Genomic DNA, 23360 nt, shown 5'->3' with positions numbered 1-23360 from the left:
GTCGAAGGCATTGAAAAACAATAGTTCAAACAAAGCTTAGCAAAAATCCTCTTGTGAAGGATGCGGCAGTGAACAAGAATATTTATTACCATTTAAAAATAAAATAACACCTCTTGTGTCTTTTAATATAGAATATTCCTTTCTCTATTTATAAATATTTGCAGAATGATCGCGATACAGTCTCACTCAAAATTCACTGAAGTGTTGAATGTTAATGTTTTAACAGTGTCTTGATTGGATTCTCTCTTTATATTTATATCTTCATTATTACTTGTAATATGTGGATAGGATATTACTTTTATGAAGTTCTCAATAACTTGGGCTTTGTTTTTAACATACAGTTGCTACTTTTTGCCCCATTTATTGTCCTTCTATCTTCTCCCTTCTTCATCCCATTTCTAACTGACTCTTTCTATTGTATCTTATCCTCGTTGAGTTGTCACCTGTGGAACCTGTGGTTGCTGAAGTGTTACATATTAATGTGGTTAAGTTTCACAGTTTTACAGATTTAATAAGCCATGAACTCTGTAAATACACATTCAACGATTTTAAAATTTTAAAAGGAACAAATATAATAATTTGATAGGAATTCCTTTGTACTGAAAAGATTTTTCTTTTGACAGAGTTCAATACACATTGAATTTTCCTTATTACTGGCAAGAGATGTTTGTAATTTTTTTTCTATTTTTCACATTCTTTCCATAGCAAAAAATGTCTGGTTACTGTACATCTTTCATTCTTTTCTGAGCGTGTTTTTATTTACAGGCCCGAATTACTTCGTCCGAGTCAAGTTAATGTTCAGCATTCACCACCTCATCCGTCACCGGGTAACATGGGATCTTCACAGAATCACACATCTGGCATGGCAACGAGTGTCATTCGAATGTCACCAAATCCTGGGCGTGGACCACTAGCATCTTCTGTGATGAATTCCCATCAGCAGCACCATTCGTGGCACATTGACAGTCCAGTTTCTTGCTCCTATAGTGATGTTCCATCACAGCAGCAGTCGAATGATGGGTATCCAAATAGTGTAACATCCAATCCACAGCATCACCACCAGCAACAGCAGAACATAATCCTACAACAGGCTCTGACGAGTCCTCAGGATCTGCAGACAACACCACATGCACATACTGACCCAGTTAGGTCGGAACGACATCTAAAGCAGCCGACACAGCATAGTAGTATTCCGTTGTTACCAATGGTGAAAAATGAAGCAATAGATTGCTCTGCTTCGGTAAATACTGTTGGCAGTGATGAAATTTACTGTGTAATACAACAACAAGCACCACAGTCTGAAAAGAAATACATCACAGTGAAGAATGACTCTGAGAAACTTCCAGCTCTTGTGACAAATCACATTCCCACTTCAAATCATCTCCAACAATCAGTAGTTGTTGACAGTGCAACAGTCTTGAAACAGGCCAGTAAAATTGGCCTTCATGTTTCTACATCGCAGGCTGTAGAAACAGCAAAGACGCCAACAACCCGGGAACAGTCGCCACTGACTGTACCTCCGGTGAACAACCAACCTGTAATTGTGCACCCTATGCATCTTTTGCCTGTACTGCCACCTGTTCAGAAAAGGGGAGAACCTCGGGAAAAAAACAACATCAGTAAGTACACAAACAAGTTTTGCATTTTATTGGTATTAATTGATCATTTCACTGTGATTATACTTATCAATGTGTGTCATATTCTGTTTTGTTTCTCACTAATACTTCTGCTGTTGTTTGACATATCATAACAGGATTGTGATTTACCAGTTTTGAAGATTGAGAAATTGGGCTGCAATTTTATGTTCCATTGTCAATTTGTTTAAGTAAACTGGGAATATTTGCATTGGAATGAATGGATGTGTGACTGAAACCCCAGTCCTCACCTCACTTAGTTCTTAGGGTGGTTGTGATCCCCTTTTTCAATGTGTCATACATGTAAACTTAACCTAGAAAAAAAGAGGCAAATACAATTCATCTTTATGCTAGTTAAGAAAGTGGTAAGAAAGATACAGAATTCTACAACAGTCTGAGCTTCCACATACTATAGCAATGTAAAAATTATTGCATGCAAGGTAAAAGAAGAAGAAATTCGTCACTGCATCTCTCATTTCTCACTCATCGACAAGGATGTCCTAGGTGTGGAATATGAGTTCAGATTTGACAGGACTGTGGAACACTTAAGCCATGTTCTTTGAGAGGTTGTGCTGACATTCACCTTTAGTGGTGTAGGAAATGTAAATTGGGATGACTTTCAGTGCATTTGAAGCTGAATTCTTGTTGCAGTCACACACCTCTTGTGTTTCTTGTAGACTGTGATTGAGAACTTAATAAAGAATGTAAGAGAAGATGGGGAAAAGCATGAATAACAAAAACACACACACACACACACCTGTATAGCTACATTCTACTGCCACCACAGCCCTGCAGCTTGAATAATGGGCTGAGAGATTGTGTCAGATTGAGTGGGCCACAATTATTTGTGCCTTCCTGTTGTTTGAGAACACTAAAACAAGATAGGAATACTGCATAAGAATGAATCTGTAGGGCCAGAGGCCACATTTTGTGGAAAAGGGATCTTTTTTAAGGCTTTATGGTTGCTGAGCTCACTGGTAATGCAGCTAATGAAAAGATGAGATGATGAAATTTGCTGTCCTGTATATCTTTCATTTAATTATTTTATACCTCATTTGATAGAGACAAGAACTGAAGATATTTTGTGGCATGTAAAATATCAGTTTTTGATAGTTTTGTAATGAGAAATATTTTTCCTCCAGGTGCCAATAATTCTCAGTCCCTCTCCTTATATCCTTGGGAGTCTCTAGTACCTATACTGTCAAACCCGCAGAGCAACTCTTCCTCACCACCCCTCAATCTATCACCACCTCTATCTGCTCCACCTGCAGCATCAACTTCATGTTTCTCGGAGTCTGTGAAGCACGAACGAGAAAGAGAAATAAAAACGAGTGACGATCTCGATGGCTCGGGAGGAGATGCCGACTGTGTTGACATGCTCCCTCCAGGAGAAGAAGAAGACGATGTATTTGAACCTGAGGGCACATCTTCAGATCAAACAGTTATCGATGCGGCTGCGGCATGCAAACGCAGAACACAGTCCCTCAGTGCCCTACAGAATACAAAGGAACCTCAAAGTCCACAAAAGGTAGATTATTTGCAATTTGTTTATTTGTAGTCTTGGAAAGTTATGTAACGGTATGTGTGATATTTAGGTTGTATTCTTTCTGCTTACAGTTTTACCGCCAAGCATTGTGCTACGTTCAACTGGTTACTTGTATATTTCTGTCTTCTGGTCTTAAGATTGCAGCAACTTCACTCTCCTTAAATTTCTTTCTGTTTTCACTTATCTTTAACTCCTTGTAAATAATATTTATTGTTGGCTTACAAAAACTGTGTCAGTGTAGCTAACATTCTAGAGACATCATGTTTTGCGTCAAATTAGTGACTAGTGATGTCCAGCATTGTTATAAGTCACTGAGAATATTACCTAGCATTTTTAGCAGGCCATGTGATGTATTGTTAATTTGTAGATAACTATTTGAGAAATTACATGTTTATTTGACTAGGAAGAAATGAACGTGGCAAACCCCTAAAAAGAGCCCTAAATCTGGAGTTTTGTAGATTAACTATCTCTTGTGGGGATTACATAGATTATAAACCTGTGGAAAAGTCATAGAGTGCAGTTGTCTCAAAAATCGCAGCAGTGTGTAAGGACTTTCACCATAGAAGGAACTAAAGTATAAGAAATGGCATTAAGAAGGAAAAGTAGGCCAATCTTTAATTGCTCATTTGAGAGTGCCACAAGTAAGTGAATCACATTGTCTTGATATAGATTGATGCAGTTAAGATACAAAAGAAGAGAAGAAGGGAGTTCATAAGTTATAAAAGAAGTAACAAAAATGGAAGTCAGTTCAGTACTAACCAAATAGAGCTTCAGGCTGCTAAACAGTAGACTGGCACATAAATAAAGTAAAAAACTGAACAGCCTTCAGACAGATTCCGTCATAAGAGCTTTCAAATAGACATGCAACAATTTTGAGAATCTCAAAATGGTGTAAAGGCATAAAAAAGAAAAAAGTACTCCTAGCTTTTGGAATAACAGGTTCCTTTTACATGGAGCAAAGAGATTGTTTGCTAGCGGAGGTTATAAAGGGGGAACATACAGCTCGTTCAGGCCCTATCTTAGAGGAAGCCACATGTTGGGAGAAAGGAAGCAAAGCTGAAGGAAAAATGCACCAAAAGCAGTAGGCTAGAGTAGATCAATGTAGAGAGCAGCAACTAAGTTTTGAAACTGTGCAAGTAACTGCTCCCAGAAAACCCAAATGACAGATTGCAATACTGGTTTCAGGTATGACGACCATCCTTCAGTGGCTTAAAATGTTCCTTATACATGTAAAGTGTGAGAACAGTGTGTATTTGTTATGAATGTGTTGCTGTTTTTATTTTAAAAGAAGAAAATAATTAAACTTATCTTAATAGTAATGATAATGTTGGATAGTACTATCTGAAATGCGCGTATTTCGTACAAAGCTTGATATTAACTGCTGATTTGCTTTCTGGAGATCTTTGTTCATTTCAACAGACTTTTTTTAAAAAAATTGAGAAAATTAGGCCCCTTTCTATTTAAGTTTTCCATTAAAACAAATAAATATACTCAATAATTTAAATTTCCAGGTGAAAGAGAGAGATCGAATACGTAGACCAATGAATGCATTTATGATATTTAGCAAAAGACATCGAGCTTTAGTCCATCAACGCCACCCCAATCAGGATAATCGAACTGTATCAAAGATTCTCGGGGAATGGTGGTATGCATTGGGTCAAGAAGAAAAAAGGAAGTATCATGACCTAGCCCTGGAGGTAAGCAACATTGCAAGCTCCTTCTCTGTGAGATTTATGTTAACAGAGATCCATGGATATTATCTTGTCATTTTTAGCAAATTGCCATTAACATTTCAATATAGTTACTGTTGTAATGAACGGTTGGTTAGATTGTCACATTTTACTGGGTTGAAAAATGGAATATTTATAGAATGATGATGAAACTACTAGAATAAAAAATTAGCTTTCACAAGAATTATGAGTTTTTGGAGTTCCCTGCCTTTATTTAACAATATAACACTATTACGCAGTATAAGTCGCTTATAGTGTATAATGATAAGCTCAATAAATCAATAAAGAGTAAATAAAACAAGAGTTATTTCACCAAAAGTGGCAAAAAAGAAAATTATTTTTGTTAAAATGCCAGTGAAGGTGCAAATGGTTGTACTGTTAACTGTTAATTAGACATGGCTTTAGTTAACTCCTGTTACTGGGTCATTATTGAATCACTAACATGTAATATTTAGGTGTGTAGCTTGGTGGATAAGTTTCAGACTAAAAGTCCATCATTGTGGGTTTCAATCTTCATTCAATCCAAGGATTATTTCTGTTGCTTATCACTTCTTTCACCTCTGGCAATGATAACCAATTTGAAAAGTGCCAAGTTGTAGGTACCATGGTTCAGAGTTCATGCGGTACACTCTCTGTAACTTGTTGGGGAAGTCAGTTCAAAGATAGGAGGAAGGGGATGTCATACTGCATCTAATAGCATCATTTTGGTAAAACAATGCTATATTCAAACCAACCTTCAGGTGGAGTACAGATTTATCCTAAAGATTGGTAAAGCAACGTAAAGGCAAATTGTATTGAGTTGATTTAAACCTGAAAATATATCTTGCAGATATAGTATTTTTTATTTAGTTTTCCTCGAATATTTTTATGTAATTGTCCTTTACATTTCTCAAGTACTGGTATTTTTGTCATTACTTCTGTATGACTTGCAAATTATAGGTAAAGGAGGCACATTTCAGAGCTCATCCTGACTGGAAGTGGTGTAGTAAAGATCGTAGGAAATCTTCAACAAGCTCCTGTAAAGGTGAGCCTCGTGGGAAACTTGGATCAGTAGATGAAGGAAGTGATACAGTCCAAAGTGGGCAACAAAGCCCAGGACCTGTCCAAAATGTCACTCATTCCCAGCCAACTGACAATAGTGGAATTCCAGCTGTTTCTGCATTTCAAGGAGATGAACTACAAAATGTTGAGGTATGTGTAGTAAGATTTCATCAGTTCTCTTTGTAAACCTTGTGTCTGTGTCTCGTGCAGCTCTACTAGTAACATACAAGAGGGTTTCACTATTGTACTAAATTGTAGGAATGCAGTGCTGGTTATGAATTTGGTACGTGGAGATGGTCTTCAATACAATTCGGCAGGAAATGCAGTGATAATATGCTGTGCATATTTAATTAGCTTAAAAAGTTACCACCATGAATTGGACATGAATACTGGGAAAATAGGGGATGATCTTATATTTTGATAGGTTTCTGTGTTTGGAGGCTGTTTATTGGATGGTGTCTGGCTTGAGTGAGAATTGACACATAATGTGGAGCAAAGAAGTGTAAGTAGCACAGTTCTGAAATACAGTGCATGCTGCAATGCAGAGCAAAAGTATCTTGCACAGCATTTTTGCTGGAAGAGTTACAACTGTGTTAGTTTCTTCCAGTATGTGTGTAATTACCCGGAATTAGTAATTAGTATTTCCCCTGCACCTAATGTAACCTTTTAGGACAAGGGCAATAAATTGTGATAATCTGTCCTGATAGAATGCAGGATATTTTTGTCTCTAGGATATGAGAAATAAGATGACAAATAGTGATATCACACAGCATCTGATCATCTGGCTGTGCACCAGTGAACTCTGATAAATTTCATCTCTCTTTGCAGTAGAGATGGCCACAACCATTCTTTTAGAGACCAAATCAGAACTGCTCAGTTTCTTAAATGAACTAGGACTTTGTCATAACTTTCCATTCACTCACTATTCATGTGCTAAAGTAAATAAAGCGAGTGCGCCTTGCCTTTTAATTCAGTTCACTGTGCAATAGGCAGCGGAGAAGAATGCCTGTGAGGGATGAAATGGGGATTGTGGAAACAGTCTTTTTCCCCTCACTTGATTCGATGTGTGCGTGCATGTTGGCTGTCCAAAAAATATTGCACTACCAGTAGACCTGATTGTCAGTCTTTTATGTCGCAGTTCACCAGTTGTGTTCTCAGTTTCTTATTTTATTTACATGCACTTCCATTGCCAAGGCGTAAATTCAAGTGAAAAGTGAAGACAGACATCACATCCACATTAAATGCAAGAACCAGATGTGAAAGTCTTACCATTGGTGATGTTTTAACTGAATAATGGAACGTGTATTGTTTTGGAAAAAAAAATGTTTCATTAGTTGCAAACACAGTACCAGTATAAATAAGTTATTGATACGACACTTATTGATACCAGCTACACAAATCGGGTGCTGCCTGGGGACTGGGTGTTTGTGTTGTCCTCATCATTTCACCATCATCATCATTATTCCTGACAATGGCTAGATTGGACTGTGAAAAAAATTGGACTGTTGTGAAAATTGGGACTTTGTATGGATGCTGATGACCGCGCAGTTGAGTGCCGCTCAAACTGTTCTGCAGGCAGTGTCGTGAAGCGATTAGCATCACTGGCAAGCATGTTGTGGGTTGTCACTTCAAACATGACTATCAGCAGTTATTTGTTATTTAGTATTTATCATTTCTGGAAGGTTATCGAAATTTCTAATGCTTGTAATGTTTTTACATTCTGGAATATTTGATTACTGTATAAATAGCAGCATCCTACATTGAAGTGTTCATCTGGTCTGGTTGTATGTTGATATTTGTAAGAAATGTGTGTTCAGTGCTAAGTGTTGTACTTCACTGATGACCAGGCTTTCGGGTTTGGACAATGGATTCTGGTTACAATGTGATATTGTTTGATGGAGATATTGGGCACTTCAAAAAATTTACAACACTGTGTCTCCAAGTAGACAACATAAAAGTCATCACGTACACGGACAGGAATACACTCAGTACATCACTCCCACAGTCCAGATGTTCTGGAGACCAATGAATTCCAAAACAGCAATAAGTCAGCTACACATCAGGCATCTGTCAGTGTTTTCTGGAGGTGCTAGTCAAATGACTGGAAGGATTTGACCAAGTCGCTGCAAAATGACAGCATTCAAACTTCAGACACACCTCGGTCTTCACTTGTGATCCTTGTGAAGAAGAAGGATGGCACATGGTGTTTGTGCATTGATGACACACTGTGTGATGATGGCATGATGTAATTGGTAAATGTGCACTTTTACTTCTATGGCAAAACCTTTTAGTGGCTGAAAAACAAAGAAGAGAAGCTCATTAGCTGAGATAAATTCAAGTGCCGAACTGAAGAAAAAGTGTGGTGACAATCAGCAGCAAGTCCTTTTTGCAAAAGAACAGCACCTAATATCATAGAGAAATGACACAGTCCTACATACAGAATGTTTTAGTCCTATCCCACGTGGTGAATCCGAAAATGACAGAAGCTGACAGAATCTGACACTTGATGAAACTAGTTGCAGAAGACATGTACCAAGCTCTTACTAATGGATGGCACAATGACGTGGTAATTGAAACTTCCTGGCAGATTAAAACTGTGTGCCGGACCGAGACTCAAACTCAGCACCTTTGCCTTTTGCGGGCAAGTGCTTGGGTAGCTCAGATGGTAGAGCACTTGCCCATGGAAGGCAAAGGTCCCGAGTTCGAGTCTCGGTCCGGCACACAGTTTTAATCTGCCAGGAAGTCTCATATCAGCGCGCACTCTGCTGCAGGGTTAAAATCTCATTCTGGACATGGTAATTCATCAAGTGGTGCCTGTGCATTGAGAAAATACAACAGAAGACGAGCCAGATTAAAGAGTTATGGCTGCCTCCCAACTGTGGTCCCTGTGGCAGTTGTGGAAGACCACAGTGGCCTCACCTCTTTCAATACACCAGGTTGTGAGAGAAGAGATACAACATTCAATGGCAGCCAGAACTGTTGGACTGAATAAGCAAGAGATGGCAGCCATGAATGTTGACTCCATATCACAGGACGTAATGGAGAACATAGAAGATAAGGTGTATCAGTCTTTAGCACTGATCTCTGTCACCAGTCAGATGTGTCGGGAAGAGTGAATTCTGTCAATCACCCATGAGCTGCAGCTATCAAACAACCACCCTGCACTCAGCCAATGTGGGTTCAATTAACTCCTCAGGAAAGTATAACAGCCCACAGAACAGACATTTGGAAGATGGAGGATGACCTGCCAGTGTGTTTTCGTTGGGGTCACCCTGGATACTTTATATGTTATTGCAGCAAAACAGGGAAAATTTTTACAACTGCTATGCCACAGGAAATCAACTATCACAACAGTGATATTCACACCAGTCAGTTGCAGATGATTGTAGTTGACCTATGGTATGCAGCCAATCACCGTTCCCTAGACCCCATTGTGGGTTCAGGGGCTGGAATAGACCTGCAGTATTCCTGCCTGCCATAAGAAGCAACTAAAAAGTGTCTCATACTTTTTGGCTTAATGAGTTATGGTCCATTTTTTGGGTTTAACCTCCAACTTTCCAAATTCTACAAAGTGCGTGTGATTTGGGGAAGGACACCTTACATGGTGCATTATGTATCCATTGTGCTTTGAGACCTTCTGCACCTGTTATTGTAATGGAAATGTAATTGCAACCATCATCCAGCCTTTTGGGCAAGGAAGTCTTACACGGTGCATGCTTTACATCCATTGTGTGCTATCGTGTCCTGCAGCCATGACAATAATGGTTCTTTTTGTACCCAATATCCAGCGCAGTAGCCAGTCCTTCGTGAGGGGGGGGATCATACATCTTCTTGGTTGCCCCTTGCTCCCTGACAACACAGGGATCACAGTGCTGATGCATGAGCTGCAAACTCCCCATGTACGCCCAGGAGTAGATGTCTGTCTTCTTGAGGCATCAGGACTCCCAGTAATGGCCATTGTGCAGTGTGCCTTTGCTGTGTCTGGATGGTACCTGTGGGGTGAGCCCCTGGTCAGAGTATGTGACATCAGGGCGGATCACCCGAAATGAAGCAGACCAAGTTGTCTTTTGCTGGTGGCTGAATGGCCCCAGCAGTCTCTAACAAAGGAAGGGTAGATTTTAATGCCAAGAAGCGTGGCCCCAAATCGTTTCCCTCCCAAGCTACCCCATGGGAGGAATGTAGGGTTAAAGAAACCAGAGAGCCATATTTGCCTCAATCAGAACCAGTGGGGACTCCTTTCTAGCTACAAAGCCTCTATTTTTTGTTGAAATCCAGGAGGGTAAGTTTGGGGAAGTGGCAACACTGTCCAAAATGAGAAATGGGTCAGTCCTGGACAGCATCCCCATCCCAGTCTCAGGTGTGCCTGTGACAAGCTGGGTGACATTTCAGTTTGTCACTCCTCGTTGTTGTTGTTGTGGCCTTCAGTCCTGAGACTGGTTTGATGCAGCTCTCCATGCTACTCTATCCTATGCAAGCTTCTTCATCTCCCAGTACCTACTGCAACCTACATCCTTCCGAATCTGCTTAGTGTATTGATCTCTTGGTCTCCCTCTACGATTTTTACCCTCCACGCTGCCCTCCAGTGCTAAATTTGTGATCCCTTGATGCCTCAAAACATGTCCTACCAACCGATCCCTTCTTCTAGTCAAGTTGTGCCACAAACTTCTCTTCTCCCCAATCCTATTCAATACCTCCTCATTAGTTACGTGATCTCACTCCTCATAAAAGCCTAAAAATGGTCCGGTCATTGAGAGGGATGTTCACTTTGGCCGTAGCACCTAATAAGGGATCAAAAGATAACAGGGTTGCTACCAGTGCCTTTGTCTTGGTCTTTGCAGTTGATTCGTTACCTTAAGAGCTCAAGTTGAGGTATACCAATGTGATATAAAACCATACGTCCCTCCCCCGTGTGGTGCTTTAAGTGCTGGAAATTCGGGCACATGTCTTCCCAGTGCATTTCCAGCATCACATTGAGAGATTGTGGATGTCCATTGCATCCGAATACTCCATGTGCCCCTCCTCCCACCTGCATCCACTGTAGAGAGCACCACTCTCATTGCTCATGTGACTGCGCAGTTCTTCAAAAGGAGGGTAAAATTGTGGAACACATGACCCTGGACAGGCTGACGTACCAGGAGAGGGTGGAAAGAGGTATCACAGGTTGAAGCCCGTTTGATTGCTGTCAACTTACATTGCAGCTATGACAATGTTGCTCTCTGATGATGGTAGCCCCCCTTGTCTAAGCCTCCTACAGTGGGCCCTCAGGGCTGCCAAGTGCATCTCCCCACCCGCCCCCGTCTCGCGTCTCTTGGTGATTGGGGGCACCTCTTCTTCCGTTGCGCCCCCCCTCCCCCCCCCCCCTTCCAAACATAAGGGACGTCGATCCCAGTCCCCTCCAGCCAGAGAAGCAACAATCTTCTCCAGCTCCTCTCGCATGGAAGGGGTCCATTGGGACTCTACTTCCCAAGGTCTCCTCCTGTGCAAAAGTGAACACCAGACAGTGGCTGAAGGAGTTATAAGCTGCTGGTTGAAGGGCTTCACGCTCTTCATCTGTACCTGAAGCTACTTCAAAGAAGCCCTCCCAGCAAGCCGCTGAAGAGAAGAAGAAATTGTCTAGTAATTCCACATATACATGGATACTCAGCAAACACACTTAAGTGCATGGCAGAGGGTTCTTCAAACCGCCTTCACAGTAATTCTCTGTTATTCCATTCTCAAACAATCCACAAAAGAAACAAACACCTATATCTTTCCATGAGAGATCTTATTTCTTGTATTTTATTATTATTATTATTATTATTATCATCATCATCATCATCATCATCATCATCATCATTCCTCCCTTTGTAGGTAGGTGTCAACAAAATATTTTCGCATGCGGAGTTAGAACGTTAGTGATTGAAATTTTGTGAGAAGATCCCTCCGCAACCAGAAACACCTTGCTTTAAATAATGTACATCACAAATCCTGTATCACGTCCGTAACACTCTCCCCCCTTTTTCTTGATAATACAAAACATGCTGCCTGTACTCCATTAACCCTGTCTGGTAGGCATCCCACACTGCATAGTAGTACTCCAGCAGAGGACAGAAAAGCATGGTGTAGGCAGGCTCTATAGTAGACCTGTTGCATTTTCTAAGCATCCTGCCAGTAAAATAGTTTTTGGTTAGCCTTACACAAAACATTTTTGTGTGTTCTTTCCAATTTAAGTTGTTTGCAATTATAATTCCTAGATATTTATGACCTTCAGATTTGATTGATTTTTGTGTGTGTGTGTGTGTGTGTGTGTGTGTGTGTGTGTGTGTGTGTGTATAACTGAAGTTTAATGGGTTCCTTTTTGCAGTCATGTGGATAACCTCACAGTTTTCATTCTGTAGGGTCAATAGCCAATTTTTGCACCATACAGTTATCTTTGATGTCTTTAATAGGCAGTGAACAACAGCATCATCTGCAAACAACCTAACACTGCTGCTCAGATTGTCTCCTAAATCGTTTATATAGATAAGGAGCGGCAGAGGCCCTACGATAATACCTTGGAGAACACAGAAATAACTTCTGTTTTACTTGATGACTTTCCATCGGTAACTATGAACTGTGACCTCTCTGACAGGAAATCACAAATCCAGTCATATAACTGAGATGATATTCCATAAGCGTGTAATTTGATTACAAGCCACTTGTGAATTATGGTGTCAAAAGCCTTCTGGGATTCTGGAAATATGGAATCAATTTGAAATTCCATGTTGATAGCACAAAACACTTCATGTGAGAGAAGAGCTAGTTTTGTTTCACAAGAATGGTGTTTCCTAAATCCATGTTGACTGTGTGTCAATAGACCATTCTCTTCAATGTAATTCATAATGTTTGAACACAATATTCATTCCAAAATCCTGCTGCATATCGATGTTAATGATATGGGCCTGTAATTTAGTGGATTACTCCTATTGCTTTTCTTGAATATTGGTGTGACCTGTGTAACTTTCCAATCTTTGAGTGTGGATCTTTTGTCGAGTGAACAGTTGTATGTAATTGTTAAGTATAGAGCTGTTGCATCAGCATACTCTGAATGGAACCTAATTGATACAGTCTGGACCAGAAGGGTCACTTTTATTAAGTGAGTTGCTTCACTACTCAGAGGATTTCTACTTATAAGTTACTCATGTTGGCAGCTGTTCTTGATTCGGATTCTGGAATATTTACTTTGTCATCTTTGATGAAGGAATTTCAGAAGGCTGTGTATAATAACTCTGCTTTTTAGCAGCACTGTCATCGACAGCTATCACACAGAGAAGGCATTGCTTGTGTCTTGCCGCTAGCATACTTTACATATGACTAAAATCTCTCTGAATTTTCTCCTAGATTTTGAGACAAGATTTCGTTACAGAAGCTATTATAAGCATCTCTCATTTAAGTCTGTGCTAAATTTCAGGCTTCTGTAAAAGATTGCCAATCTTTGGAATTTTAATTTGGTTTTAATTTGACATGCTTTTTTCATTGTTTGTGGAACAGTGTTCTGACCTGTTTTGTGTACTATGGGGGATCAGCTACGTCGTTAGTTAATTTATTAGGTGTTAATATCTTGATTGCTGATGATACTATTTCTTTGAATTCAAGCCACATCTGGTCTACACTTACATTATTAATTTGGAAGGAGTGGAGATCTCTCCCAGGAAGGTGTCAAGTGAATTTTTATCAGGTTTTTTTGAATAGATAAATTTTTCATATATTTTTGGAGGATTTGGGAATAACAGTATTAAGTCTCACTACAACAACCTCTCTTCACTAATCACTGTATCAGTTTTGATACTCATTGTTACCTCAGGATTATTTATTGCTAAGCAGTCAAGTGTGTGTTTTCACAACCGTTTACTCTTCAACTGGGCTCATGAACTAATTGCTTGAAATAATTTAAAGAGAATGCATGTAGCACAATTTTAAATGACATTTTATTCATACCTCCAGATTTGAACATATATATTTGCCCACATATCAAGGGTAAATTGAAGTCACCACCAACTGTATTGATGCACCAGAACATTAAGACCACTGAAATACTGTCAATATAAACCCATCCAGGCGATAGCAGTGTCACCTGGCTAGGAATGACTGCTAGTCAGACACATGCATGGTGCATGTAGTATCAGTGAGCTTTCTGTCCATGTTTAGAATGGGGAAGGTGCACGCTCTATCTGAGTTCAACTGAGAGCAGTTTGTGTGGCCCAGAGGCATGGCACAAGCATTTCAGAAACTACATGACTTGTCGAGTGTTTGATGAGTGCTGTGGTGAGTGTCTTCAACATTTGGCGAAACCACGATGAAACTACATCCAGGCATCATGGGGTTGGGCAGTCACCACTTTACAGATGTTGGACATTGTAGACTGGGCAGACTGGTAAAATAGGACAGGCAGCGAACTGTGGTGGAATTAACATCAGACTTTAATGCTGGGCAGAGTACAGATGTGTCTCAACACACAGCGCACCAAACACTCCTAAAGATGGGGCTCGGCAGCAGACGACCCATGCATGTACCAATGGTAACACCACAACGTTGGCAAGTACAACTGAAACGGGCACATGACTATCAGCATTGGACGTTGGTGCAGTGGCAGAGTATTGTATGATCTGATGAATCCCGCTACCTTCATCATGCCAATGGGAGGGCACAAGTCCGTCGTCTTCTTGGAGAACAGCACCTTAGTTCCTGTACTGTGGGATGGAGACAAGCTGGCAGTGGTTTCATTATGCTCTGGGGAACATTTGCATGGGGATCCATGTGTCCAGTGGAACTCGTGCAAGGCATCATGGTAGCCAAGGAGTATTGTACACTGGTTGCAGACCATGTACACCCCTTCATAACGATCATGTTTCCCGACAGCAGTGGCATTTTTTTTACAAGATAATGTGCCATGCCACAAGGCGAGGAGTGTGATGGAGTGGTTCGAGGAACACAGAGGTGATTTCCAACTGATGTGCTGGCCCCCTCTTGACAGATCTGAACCTGATCAAAAACATCTGGGATGTGATTGAAAGTGGCCTCAGAGCTCGTTGCCCATCCCCCCAGAATTTACAGGAATGCTGTTAGGTAGGTGCTCATAATGTTCTGGCTGATCAGTGTATAATTGTGTGAGTTGGGTACATGTTTGAATTTTGACTCAAGTTTTCTTTGAACCTTGTACCAACTGTATCATCTGAGTTGGGAGGTCACTAAAAGGGTCCAATTATTATTTTATTCCAGTTGCCAAGAATGTCGTCTGCCCACACTAACTGACTGGAACTATCTACTTCCATTTCACTACAAGATAAACTACTACTAACAGCAACAAACCTGCCACCGCCTACTGTATATAGTCTGTCATTTCTTAACACTGTTAGGTCCTTCCAAAACTTTTGGCTTAACTTATCTCTGAGCTCCAGCCATCTTTCAGTGCCTAAAACTATTTGAGCATCAGTGCTTTCTATTAGCATTGGAGCTCTGGTACTTTCCCAACACAGCTACAATAATTTACAGCTGTTATGCAAATGGTTCCTAGAGCTACGTTCTTCCTGTGTTCAACCTGCACCCTTTGAGAGTGAAGCCCGTTTTGTGTTTTCCGGAGACCTTCTAACTTAAAAAAACTGCCCACTCCATGCCAAACAGCCCATGCTACCTGTGTAGCTGTCTCCTGCGCGTAATGGACTCCTGACCTATTTAGTGAAACCTGAAAACTCACCACCCTATAGCGCAAGTCGAGGAATATGTTGCCTTACACGGTCACAGAACTGTCTGAGCCTCTGATTTAGGCCCTCCACTCAGCTCTGTACCAGAGGCCTGCAATTGGTCATGTTGACTGTGCTGCAAATGCAGAGCTCTGCTTTCATGTCACAAGCAAGACTGGAAGCCTTTACCACTCCTGATAGCCCCATGAAACCAGACAGAATCTCTTCTGATCCAAAGCGACACACATCATAGGTACCAACATTAGCCACCACCTGCAGTTGGCTACACCCTATGCTCTTCATGGTATCTGGAAGGACCCATTCCACATCTGAAATGACTCCACCCGGTGTGCACACGGAGTGCATATTGGCTTTCTTCCTCTCCTTAGTAGCCATGTTCCTAAGGGTCCTCATAATCTGCCTAATATTGGACCTCCCAACTACCAATAATTCTACACTCTGTGAGTGCCCAGATCTTGCAGGCTGAGAGGTTTCTACTTAAACAGGACAAGGGACTGCAGTTGGCTGAGGGACAATGTCAGCCACAGACAGCACCTGTAACTTGTTTGTCAGACTAACTGGGAAGGCCTTATTGCGACCCCCTGCGAAGTCTCTCGGCACTTGCCGCACCCCAAGGTGACCTCCCAATCAACCACGGATGAGAGGTCAACCTCAATGTGAACAGTTACTGTGCTGGACACTGGTGCGGACAGATCAGCGGACTTGTAGGTTGCACTGGGCATCCGTTGAATCCCCACAGCTGGTCCACAACAGTGATGCCCGTTCAATGCAGCCTCGGGCTGTGTAACCGAAGCGAGCACAGCCCGGAGCTGAAAGCGAAGTGTCACCAACTCGGCTCGCATTTTCACACTGCAATCACAGTTCCTGTCGATACTAAAGACCATGGAAAACTACACTACAAAGACAAACAAACAGTTATCAACATGTGCTATGAAACTCTACTGTAGACACTGACAAAAATGCAAGAACTGTGTTAGTAAGTTACCGTATTTACACGAGCATAAGATGATCTTGAATTTAAGATGACTTCTCTTTTTAAGAGGCTTATTGATAAAGAGTTATTTTTAACATATTCTGACTAATCAAAATTACAGACTTTTATTCATGTAAGGGATGTGTCTAAAAAGGTTACATTAGACCTATTCTAAATTTATGCCATTTATTGATTGTCTACAGTTTGATAACGCAAGGAGGAATAAACTAAACAAAAAGAAATTGTTACATTATTCTTTGCCTTCACTTCCTCTTTTCTTTACTTTGCCTGTTGTTTGTGGTATCACCAGTATTATTATTATTAATAATAATAATAATAATAATGTTCTGTTATTACCAAGCAACAAACCTAGGAACCAACACAACTGGATACAGATCACAAGTATACACAACATTTATTACCAGATACCCAGAATTAAAATTTTTAACAGAACAACGACTAGCTGATCAGATTCGTGTAATAATCAAAAATAACAGGATACCCCAGTCAGAATTAGAAAACATCAAACAACAAGTACAACAAATACTGGAACAAAATAATGTGCAATCAGAAGAAGAAGAAAATACAGTAATGGACTCAAACATCCCAGAGCAAACAAACAAAGAACAACACGCATCAATTAAACAATCAGAGGAAAACGAAATCTTAAGACAGCCACCAGAACAAGCACAAATAGAACACGAAGTGACACACATGTTAGATATAGGAGAAAAATTTCAGCTGACATATATAGAATACAAAGACACAAATACAGACATCAGACCATTCTTGCATAGACCGCCAAATAACCCACAAGTCGAAACAACAATAAAAACTATCAACACAACTATGGAAGAATTACAACTACTGGTTGATATAGGAGCACTCACTACATTAAATATACACACTACGCAGAGATCAGAACCAACCAACACACAGAAGAAACCCACAAAACCAGCATGGCAACACAGGCTACAGATCAGAATAGAAAAACTGAGAAAAGACATCGGACAGCTAACACAATTTATAAGAAATGAAATGTCAGAAAAAAAACGAAAAAGGTTAGGTAAAATCTCACAACAAGAAGCGATAGAGCAATTAGATGAAAAGAAGCAGAAATTACAAGCACTGGCCAAACGACTTAGAAGATACAAAAAAAGTGAAAATAGAAGGCAACAAAACCAAACATTCAACACAAACCAAAAGAAATTTTACCAGACAATAGATAACACACACATTAAAATAGACAATGCACCAAACATAACAGACATGGAACACTTCTGGAGCCACATATGGTCAAACCCGGTACAACATAACAGGCATGCACGGTGGATACAAGCAGAAACAGACACATACAAGATGATACCACAAATGCCTGAAGTGATAATTTTGCAACATGAAGTCACCCAAGCAATTAATTCTACTCACAATTGGAAAGCCCCTGGAAAAGATAAAATAGCAAATTTCTGGCTAAAGAAGTTCACCTCAACACATTCACATCTAACTAAATTATTTAACAGTTACATTGCAGACCCATACACATTCCCTGATACACTTACACATGGAATAACTTATCGGAAACCTAAAGATCAAGCAGACACAGCAAACCCAGAAAAATATCGCCCCATAACATGCCTACCAACAATATACAAAATATGAACTTCAGTCATTACACAGATATTAATGATACATACAACACAGAACAAAATTATAAATGAAGAACAAAAAGGCTGTTGCAAAGGAGCACGAGGATGTAAAGAGCAACTGATAATAGATGCAGAGGTGACATATCAAGCTAAAACTAAACAAAGGTCGCTACACTACGCATACATTGATTACCAAAAAGCTTTTGATAGTGTACCCCACTCATGGTTACTTCAAATATTGGAAATATACAAAGTAGATCCTAAATTGATACAGTCCCTAAACATAGTAATGAAAAATTGGAAAACCACACTTAATATCCAAACAAATTCAAATAATATCACATCACAGCCAATACAGATTAAGCGTGGAATATACCAAGGAGACTCATTAAGTCCTTTCTGGTTCTGCCTTGCTCTGAACCCACTATCCAACATGCTAAATAATACAAATTATGGATACAATATTACTGGAACATACCAACACAAAATCACACATTTGCTATACATGGATGATCTAAAACTACTGGCAGCAACAAATCAACAACTCAACCAATTACTAAAGATAACAGAAGTATTCAGCAATGATATAAATATGGCTTTTGGAACAGACAAATGTAAGAAAAATAGCATAGTCAAGGGAAAACACACTAAACAAGATTATTACATATTGGATAACCACAGCGACTGCATAGAAGCGATGGAAAAAACAGATGCCTATAAATATCTAGGATACAGACAAAAAATAGGAATAGATAATACAAATATTAAAGAAGAACTAAAAGAAAAATATAGACAAAGACTAACAAAAATACTGAAAACAGAATTGACAGCAAGAAACAAGACAAAAGCTATAAATACTTATGCTATACCAATATTGACCTACTCATTTGGAGTAGTGAAATGGAGTAACACAGACCTAGAAGCACTCAATACACTTATACATCACATACATTCAGCAACAGAAAGATTCACATTAAGCAGAAAGGAAGGAGGAAGGGGATTTATCGATATAAAAAACCTACATTATGGACAGGTAGACAATTTAAGAAAATTCTTTATAGAACGAGCAGAAACTAGCAAAATACACAAAGCAATCACTCATATAAATACATCGGCTACACCACTCCAATTTCATAACCACTTCTACAACCCTTTAGATCACATAACATCAACAGATACGAAGAAAGTAAATTGGAAAAAGAAAACACTACATGGCATGCACCCGTATCATCTAACACAGCCACACATCGATCAAGACGCATCCAACACATGGCTAAGAAAAGGCAATATATACAGTGAGACGGAAGGATTCATGATTGCAATACAGGATCAAACAATAAACACCAGATATTACAGCACGCATATTATTAAAGATCCCAATACCACAACAGATAAATGCAGACTTTGCAAACAACAAATAGAAACAGTAGATCACATCACAAGCGGATGTACAATACTAGCAAATACAGAATACCCCAGAAGACATGACAATGTAGCAAAAATAATAAATCAACAGCTTGCCTTACAACATAAACGTATAAAACAACATGTTCCCACATACAAGTATGCACCACAAAATGTACTGGAGAATGATGAATACAAATTATACTGGAACAGAACCATTATAACAGATAAAACAACACCACATAACAAACCTGACATCATACTCACCAATAAAAAGAAGAAATTAACACAACTAATCGAAATATCCGTACCCAATACAGCAAATATACAAAAGAAAACAGGAGAAAAAATTGAAAAATACATCCAACTGGCTGAGGAAGTCAAGGACATGTGGCATCAGGATAAAGTTGACATTATATCAATCATACTATCAACTACAGGAGTCACACGACACTATATCCACCAGTACATCAATGCAATACAGCTACATCCAAACTTGTATATACAACTACAGAAATCTGTAATTATTGATACATGTTCAATTACCCAAAAGTTCCTAAATGCAATATAACACATACCGTACAGTTAAAAGGAAGTGACACTTGATCAAGGTCCGCGTCACTTTCCATTTTTAACCATACTTAACGTCTGTGAAAGTAAAGAAATAATAATAATCCATCATCATCATCATCATCATCATCGCTCTTAACAGAACAGCTGTGAAATTTATGTCTCCGTTTTCACAAGTATTCGGCTGTTTCTTCCAAGTATGTTGTGATTTCTGCGGACCGCAACCTCAGAAATCACAACATACTTGGAAGAAACAGCCGAACACTTGTGAAAACGGAGACTGTGGAACCCGAGAACACATCTTTTGTTTTCCTGAACACACAGCGGATTTCATTTCTATATTGACGTGAGAATGTTAAAATATGTGTTCTTCCAAACATATGGTCTGCCTGCTGCTCTTTCATTGGCTATGTAGAACCAGCAACTGACACACGCCCCCCCACTGCCCCCCCCTCCCCACCGTCTCCCCCCCCTTCCCACCGCCTCCCTCCCCTCCCCACCGCCTCCCCCCCTCCCCCTTTCTCCAGTTGTTCCCATCATACCTCACAGAGACTGTTGACGACATGGCTGCATGAAACATGTTTAAGTATGCCACAGGACCCCACTTAACTTCTAGCGTTTCCTGCAAAAATGTATGTTATTGTTGAGTGTTTGTTCAATTCTAAAGTCAATTTGATTCTGAGTGTAAATGGCAGGCAAACTGCAGTTTAAACATCACTGATGCCCATAAACATCCGAAGTCCACAGTATAGATTCCTATGGTTAATGGTTGGCTGCACAAGAAAATTTCTGTCTGCTCAACACTCCCCTTCACGCACTTATGCACACGGAGTGCACATTGGCTTCCTTCCCCTCCTTAGCAGCCTTGTCCCTACCTGGGTCGCTGTTCCACCTCCAACTTTCCGTAGTGCTGTATTTAGGCAACAGTAAAATATGGACCACAATATCTTCTAGGATGCAAGTCACATGTAACAGCAGCAACTAATATCTAAATAAAAGATCATAGTCACTATTCAGCACAATTCTTAAACTTTAGTTTGTCCTACAATCTAGTGACATCTGTTCTCATTGTCTGCACAGCGGTTCTTTCCACAGTAATTTATTTTCACACCAACAATTACAGTCAGTTTAATATGATTTATTTCGTTTGTTAGACATTTCATTCTGGATTAATTTCCCTTTTCATTTCATCTGGATGTCATCTTGTTCTAAAGCTGATTGAAAGCTTGTACCAATTTTCTCCGGTATTCTAAAATGTGTATAGTAACTGAGTTTCTCATTTGCAACCCACTTGGTAAATCATTAGTTTCTCATAATTAAATAAAATATTGACCAGGGTTCAGAATTAAGTAATGGTTTTTAATATAAAGATTTCTACCTTTGGATATTACCTTTACTCAAAAAACAGCACAAGTGTATGTATACCGTATCCATACATGCATGAAAACTTTTATTGCAAACCTCTTAAAATTCAACAAAATTTTGTAAACTGATAGAATATAATGTTATTTCTTCCTTTGTTTCACAAAATCGTCAATTTTTAAGTGGAGCATTAGATAGTTGTAATGGCTAGTTCATATTTTCTCGCGTGTCCCTTGCAGTAGTGCTGCATGTCAAATATCACGTGATTATTCAAACAAACCTGATACTGTATCGAGCACTTTCGTGTATTGGGAAATCTTTTGTGTATTCAAACACAAGTATTATTTGATATGCCTTATCCTTTGGGATTGTGAAAAATAAATTTGTGCAAAAGCTCAGTAGCCAAAGTTTCATCTGTAAATGTAAGAGAACTCCTGTGCTAATCTATTAAACAGTGTAAGAAATTGACCTTAGCAGTAATCGTTTACTCTGCAAATTTAAGACGACCCTGCATTTTTTGAATGACGAATTTGGAAAAAAACCTTGTCTTATAATCGGGTAAATATGGTCAATTAACATGCAGAGATTCAAATATTAGACTACCAGAGCACACAGGTGAGGCTAAATAACTCACTCCTGATTAAGAACTTTTAAATTGTCACAAAATCGATTTACATTCTTACACAAATGAAAATTTGAGAACTGTGTGTAGTAAATATTAAATTAACATGCAGAAATCCAAAAACTAAACTGCCAAATCACCTGGATGAAACAATATAATTCACTTCTATTTAGGAACTCGTAAAATGTCACAAAACTGGTTACTTCCCAGTTGTTGGGAGCTGCTGCAATCAACAGTACCATTCCATGGAACTTGAGTTGCCCTCTTGGGGAGTTTCCCAAAATCGACAAATGTGATTCTATAGGTAGTACTGCTATACCTACCTCACCCGCTATACTGTCACCAAAGCTGTACCACCTGCTGAAGCTGCAGAAATTAAGTGCACTCTAGAAGACATCATTTTGAAACATGGAGTTACTCGTGTGATGACCTCGGATTGTGGAAAAGTTTTCCAGTCGAGACTGGTATCAGAGGTAATTTCACATTTCGACGTCACCTGCAGGATGACAGCCACGTATCACTCACCCCCCCCCCCCCCCCTCAATAGCCCCACAGAATGCTTTATTAAGACACTGGCAGATATGCTCTTGATGTACTTTGATTTCGAAAAGATAGATTGGCAGACAGTACTGCTCATCATGTTCTTTGCATATGACACAGCGAAGTGAGACACTACATACTTCCACCACTCCAATCTTTATGTTCCACTGTTGCAAATCTGAAATGCTGGTTCTCGTACAGGCTCTGAAAGCCCAGGAGAAAGACCGAGGTTGCCATAATGCCAAGTACTGGCCAGTGAAATACATCCCAGGAGACTCAGTATGGATTTTCATGCATCTGCTGAAAGTGAAAGTGTGCCAGTCAGAAAGTTACTAAAGCACTACTTTAGACTGTACCATATCCTTCATCGCTTGCGATACGTTACATATGAAGTTGAGAATTATGACCCTTCATTGAGAAGACAAAAGCAAAGAGATATCTTCCAAGTCCTAAGTACGAAACTCTACTACAGTCCTGAGGATAAGAATGGCGATGGGGATTTTTCATTTGAGGAAACTGAAGACAAGGTTTACAATTGTGAAGCTTCGACAGGAAGGGCTGCTGCAAATGCTC

General features: G+C 39.7%; 1 protein-coding gene across 1 annotated transcript in view; it reads left to right on the top strand.

Moving 5' to 3' along the window:
• LOC126248540 (uncharacterized) overlaps nt 1-23360 on the top strand; it is a 351785-nt gene that overhangs the window by 162651 nt on the left and 165774 nt on the right. Inside the window, exons 8-11 of the mRNA XM_049949599.1 lie at nt 766-1619; nt 2777-3162; nt 4692-4877; nt 5850-6101. Of these exons, the coding sequence (XP_049805556.1) occupies nt 766-1619; nt 2777-3162; nt 4692-4877; nt 5850-6101 (1678 nt within the window). The remainder of the gene's footprint in view (nt 1-765; nt 1620-2776; nt 3163-4691; nt 4878-5849; nt 6102-23360) is intronic.

Source organism: Schistocerca nitens, chromosome 3 (genome assembly GCF_023898315.1).
Source record: "Schistocerca nitens isolate TAMUIC-IGC-003100 chromosome 3, iqSchNite1.1, whole genome shotgun sequence".
NCBI lineage: Eukaryota > Metazoa > Arthropoda > Insecta > Orthoptera > Acrididae > Schistocerca > Schistocerca nitens.
The sequence above is the reverse complement of the archived record's forward strand: the minus strand, read 5'-3'. Positions and strand labels throughout refer to the sequence as shown.